This window comes from Podarcis gaigeae (assembly GCF_964106915.1).
Source record: "Podarcis gaigeae genome assembly, chromosome: 12".
NCBI lineage: Eukaryota > Metazoa > Chordata > Lepidosauria > Squamata > Lacertidae > Podarcis > Podarcis gaigeae.
Genome location: NC_139688.1, coordinates 35545544 through 35551543, shown reverse-complemented (window position 1 = coordinate 35551543; position 6000 = coordinate 35545544). Strand labels below are relative to the sequence as shown.

Sequence of the window (6000 nt, the reverse complement as noted above, 5' to 3'; positions counted from 1 at the left end):
GAAATGCTTTTCATATACTATCAGGATTTTAATTTTATAAAACTAGCCAGTCCTTGGCCTGCTTCTCTTTTACAAAAACGAATTCAATTATTTTAAAGAAAACATTTATGGAACAATCTGATTTATTTTTTAGGAAAGTGGCAGATTCAAAACATGTTTGTTCCAGTGTAGTAAATTCTTATGAGCTCTGTGGAACCAATTCAGTGGAACACAATGCAACTTACATCTTTGAATAAGCTTTCTTACATTTCAGTTTAATTTAGTTATTTTTAAACTTGTGAATGTAAAATAGAATAATGTTTAAGTCAAGCAAACAATTATACATTTATAGTAAGCTGTGTCCGTACCTCATATTCAAAGAAACATACATGCAGTTTTTGCAGAATAATTGGAAACCAAAACTCCCAACTTAATTATTGGTAAAATGAATTCTAGAAAAACCCATATTCAAAGACTTCCCCCTTTTTTATTCACAAGTATTCTATCAGAGGCTCAGAAACAATTGTACGAAATTATACACTTCAACACTGAACGAAGAAAGGTTAGATTTCTGAACAATGATCTAAATTATAAGATTTTTCCATAAATTAGAACTTTTGTTCTAAATTAGAATTTTGTTCTATAACAAAGTCTAATCCATCTTGTCTAAATAAATTTATTAAATAATATCTGTTCATGAAAAAAGTTGCTTCGCTATAACAATTAGTCACAGGGGCTAGTTACAACTTTTACATGGTTTAAAATACTCTACATTTCTGCATCTTGTCATTCTATTGCAAGTACTATCCTGTTTTCCATTTGCAAAGCATACATACCAAAACATTTGATCACTACTTTTGTCTGACAAAAGCAAAGCTCTAACAAAGGCATTCATTAATGATACTTTTGCAGATTAAAAATACTTTTTGCTTACTTTATAGTTTTAGGACTGGAGTTAGTAAGTTATAGCAAAAACAACAACAACAACCCACCCCTATTTTCTCACAAAAATATAGTGAATGTGATTGTCACTATGTAACTAATAAAAGTACTTAACTGTTTACTATACCCATTATGACCCAATTCCTCCCTCCCCAGTCTATGCAGCATAAATGAACCCTTTTACTAAAGTGAATTCTTAAACAAAACCTACTGGATTCCTATATATTAAAACAGTGTTGGCTTTCATTTCCGTATCCTTTTCTTCATCTTCAGGCAACATTTTGTTTGCTCTGGAACAAGGCTCCTCACACTCTGACCCCTCCCCCCACAAACCCACCATTGTGCTTTACAAATGTTGAAAATTATGAATGGTTCCTTGAACCAAGAGGGGAGGGGGGGAGGGGAGAATGGGGGTAGGTGGGTGGATTTCTCTGTGTGCTATGGTAATCCGAGGGCTATGTTGTCCAATCACCCCCATTTTTTTTCTGAGCTAGAAAAACCACCATTAACTCGGTTTAAAAGAAAAAGGGGAAGGAAACAGCTTGGGGTGGAGGTGGGGAGGGAAGGAAAGGGGGGTGGAGGATGTGTCCGGAGTAGCACGCTCATCTCTGCCCCTGCGCACTCCCACTTTTTAATCACCCTCCAACTGGCCTCCACCCCCTTTGTCCTCTCCGATTCATAACGTTTGAGCGCTAGAACCGCTGCAGCCAACGCTCATCAAAACCGCCAGGAGCATTACTATGCAGGAAGGAAAAGCGGGTGGGTGGGTGTGGGGGTAGGAGCTGTTTCAAGGAGACCCCTCGCTTCTCCCTCCCTCCCGCCCTCGGCGAGACCCCTCGCTTTTTCTCTGGCGCGCAGCCAATGGCGAGCGAGGGCGCAGGCAGCGCCACCAAACACGAAATCGCAGACAAAAAAGTGGCAGTGGAGCACATGGGTCGCCCCGACGAGGAAAGCATTGTAAAGGGGGGGGGTCCCCCTTCCCCAATCGAGCTCGCCGGTTCCCCTCGACCACGAGCTGCAGTTGGCACCCCGCGCTAAGCGGTGGCACTTTGCGCCAGGAAAGGCACCGAATGGCCCTTTAAGGCTGCATTTGGCCTCCTTCCTTGTTCTATCTCGCCCCCCTCCCTTTAACCAACCAACCCTTTCCGATTGCGTTGCGAAACGTAGAGATAGTTCCCGCAGCCCTTGCTGTATAAGGTTGCTCCTTTGCCCCCTCCTCCTCCTCCCGGCGAAGGATTTTTTATTTTTTAAACGTCGGAAGCGAAGCTTTTGATATGTGTGTTTGTGCGCGTGTGGAGCAACCAAACGCCGCCGCAGAAAGTAGTAAACAGGGGGAGGGGAGCGAGACCACGCGGTCCGGGCTCCGCGCCCATCCAACCTCCCAGTCTTAAAAACTTGTCCTGGACAGCCAAAGCCAATTTCGCTTCTCCTCCTCCTTTGTGTGTTATGCGAGCTTAAAACCTGCAGCTATCTAATTGAGGCGTTAGGATTCCTCACGTGAGAAGTTGATTTGTAGTTTGAACACGTGGCTCATTCAAAAAGCCGGAATATTCAAGTGATTTCTCTCTCTCTCTTTCTCTCCTCCCCTCCCCTCCTCCCACTCTGTTTTTTTTCCCTCCCTTCCCTTCCTCCCTTTTTGGGAGGGGCGGTGCCTACATTCACGTATTGTAACATTTTCATACTCCGCCTGCTGCTGCCAAAGGGGCTTGGGGGCAAGACAAAAAAAGTAGTTTCTCTGCCCCTCATCTCTCCTCCCTTTCCTATCTTTTCTTTTTTTAAACCGCCACCCTAGTTCCAAAAGCGTCGTGATTTCCACTATCGGTTCGGATAACGTTGTGAACCTTCAGTATTCGGATTTGGTCACGGGCTTCTTTCCTTTTCCTTTTTTTTTTAAACTGGTGTGTGTGAGAGAGAGAGGGAGTGAAAGAGGGAGAGGGAGAGGGGTGGGTGGGGGACGGACGGACGGATACAAGCTGCAGTTGTGTGTGTTTGTGTGTTTTTAAAGCCCCTTGGCATTTTTATTTTACTCCCTGGATCGTTTGAGGGGGCGTTTATATATATTTTTTTGCATTATTGTTACAAGACAGCGCGTGGTGGTGGCGTCGTCGCCGTCGTGGTGGTTTTTTTTTATTTTTACAAAAACATTACTATTAAGCAGAGCTCTATTTTTTTAATTAAAACGAGAAGATGAACAAGCTGTACATCGGGAACCTGGGCGAAAACGTAAGCCCTCTGGAGCTAGAAAGTCTCTTTAAAGAGTCCAAGATCCCTTTCACCGGCCAGTTTCTCGTGAAGACGGGATACGCGTTCGTGGACTGCCCCGATGAGAACTGGGCTATGAAGGCCATCGAGGCACTTTCAGGTGGGTCCTTCTCCTCCTCCTCCTCCTCTTCCTCCCACCGGCGTCTCCGCTTTTGGTCCCCACTATCCATCCTTCTTTCTTCCTGGGCGCCATCCTGCCCCTTCTCCTGCCCAGACCCCGAGCTATTACTCCCACCCACCCACCTCGGGGGGCCGCTCGGCTGCCCGCAACGCTTTAAATCGAATTGACCGGCCGTGCAAGGATGCCCCGGTTTGTAGCCGAGGGCAGTTGCTCGGCCAGGCGTTGCCGCGCTGGGTGGAACTGAATTTATTTCGGAGGGCTTCGGCGGCGTTATAGTCTGGGGCCTTGAACGAGGGGGGTGGGGGGAAGGCTAAGGCTGCTGGTGCTGCTGGGCCGGCCTTCTGCTCTCCTCTTCTCCCCCACCCACCCCCATTTGCAACTCTTAGACGCGCAAACTGTTGGCGTTAAGAAAACCTCGCCCCCCTCCCCCCCTCCCCTAATGGGGAGCGGGAATGTGGAGCGCGCAAGGCCGCTTCTTCCCCACATTCCTAGCATGAGTATATAATCTTAAAAAAATACTGGCGGAGAGGTGTGCGCGCCCGAGGTGAAAAGAGAGCTGCGTTTGCGGGAGGAGAAGGGGGGGTGGGGAGCGAGGCGCGCAAAAAAACATCGCCCCTTCCGCGCGCGCGGGCGGGCACGCTCCCGTTCGTTCGCCTCAGACGCATGCCAGGGCCCAGCCAACAACCGCCAGTCTCCCCCCCCCCCCTTGAGAGGGGTTTCTCCGTTCGCCACAAGAGCACCTCACACGCGCGCGCGAAAACCCTCGGCCTCTCCGCGCTCTGGCGGGAGATGCCGGAGGGCAGGTGGCGGGGGAGAAAAGTGAAGGGGTTCCCCCCCCCCACAGACACCCCGCCAAGGGCAAACGCCCTCGGTCCGCGGCGCAAAGTCGCGCCAGCCTCCCTCTCAATTCGGTGCCCTCGCTCGGCTCTCTCTCTGAGCGAGGGCGCGCAATCTCCCGGCTTGCTCCAAGCCTTGGCGTGTTAACACGAGACGCCAAACTTTGGACGTGTAAACGGAAAGGCCCCCTGTTTTCCCGCTCCCCACGGCGCGCTTGGGACAGAGGTCGAGGCCTGGAGGCCCGCCTCGGGAGCGCGCGCGCCTGCACCTTGGGGGTCATTTATTTCGCTTTCGCTTTGGGCTCTCGCGCCCCGAGTAAAGCATGTCAGTTTTTCTTAGCTTCTCTTCTACATCCTGTTTTTGTGTGTGTGTGCGCGCGCGAAAGGCAGCTTGGCGGGCTGAACGAGGGAGGGTTGTTTGGTTGGGCGGGCTTGTTTGGGTCTTGGTTTTTGCTCTACTCCGCTTCATGGGGGGCGACTTTGGCCCAGCGGGTCGTGGTAGGAGGGGGCGTATGAAAAGAGCTTAAACGGGTGCATTTCCAGGGAAAAACGCGTGGGGAACACACTCCTTTTTCACCCAAACCACCAGTTCCTGTTTCCTCGTGACGAGTTCTTAGAGGCCTGTTAATCTCATCAGGGGAGGCGTACATATATGCATGTGTGTGTATGTACAACTGAGTTTTAACGTATCACACTGGAGGATACTAGAGGTTAAAAGAGAATAACTTCCTGCTTGAGAGTTGCCCTGAATACATTTTCAACCTTTTCTATCGGATCTGGCTCTACTGTACGCCAGGTTCTTGGTGTGTGGCTATTTTATCATTCCCACCATGCTTCAGTTGCTGCCCTGTAACTTTTGGTGAGCAAACTCTATAACATGTTGCATTTGTGTTTCCTTTGCTGTTTTACATCAGAAATTCATATCGGGAGTAGGGGTGTGAGAGAACCCAATTAATTCTAAAACCACTTGTATTACTGTTTGTAGGTAAAGTTGAACTGCATGGTAAACTCATAGAGGTTGAACATTCAGTTCCCAAAAGACAAAGGTACGTAATGAATTTATTTTCTTTTATCTCCCCCCCCCCTTTGCGAATGGAAATCTTCATCGTTCAGAAGAAACTGGAAGCAAGTTGATCTGATGTTTAGCAACCTAAACATCAATTATTACTTTGTGATATTAAATCACTCATTAATTTGTGATATTCAGTAATGTTGTTCTTATATTAATGATGAATGCTGTCAGGTAGCTGTGGCTTTAAAAGAAAGTTGAACAGTCATAGATGGTCAAGAGTAAAACATTTCATTTGAACAATTTCATATTGTAGTTAGGAAGTAGTAGAGCTTTAAGAATCAGTGTGTTGAACCATGAAATAGACAAACTACAAACATCTTGCCCATCTCGTGTTTTTGTTGAAGTTCGTATAATATTTATGTTGAGAAAGTTTTATTTGAGTATGTAACCCCACTTACCTTGGAGTAAGACCCATTGAGTAGACATGATTAAGATTGCACTGCAAGCTGAGGTATTTCTTTATCACCAGATACTTCTGTATGGCAATATGGGAGCCCTCCTTTTTATTTTTAATGCAAGGTACAGTTGATACATAGTTAACTTTTTCTGTTATTTGTGAAAAGAATAACCGAGTAATACAGCTTCTGTGGGCCAGGTAGATACAAAGGTTTCTTGAATCTAAATCAAAAACTTTCCTGGAGTAGTTAAATCTGCTTTCATAAATGCATAGATTATGAAGCAATCTTTATTGTGCTGGTATCTCACATTTAACTGATGCTTCTTTAAAATCTTATTCTGTACCTAGGCAAGAATACAGTCCAGATGAAAAAGCTTTTCTTAAGCTTCCT

General features: G+C 46.7%; 1 protein-coding gene across 3 annotated transcripts in view; it reads left to right on the top strand.

Annotated features, from left to right (window-relative positions):
* Nucleotides 1-1876: 1876 nt before the first annotated feature.
* IGF2BP3 (insulin like growth factor 2 mRNA binding protein 3) overlaps nt 1877-6000 on the top strand; it is a 65940-nt gene continuing 61816 nt past the window's right edge. The window contains exons 1-2 of one of the 3 annotated variants that reach the window (XM_083705291.1): nt 1877-3283; nt 5126-5186. In XM_083705291.1, the coding sequence (XP_083561417.1) occupies nt 3109-3283; nt 5126-5186 (236 nt within the window). In that variant the 5' untranslated portion in view covers nt 1877-3108. The remainder of the gene's footprint in view (nt 3284-5125; nt 5187-6000) is intronic. The other 2 variants (XM_083705293.1, XM_083705292.1) reach the window with 2 other exon arrangements.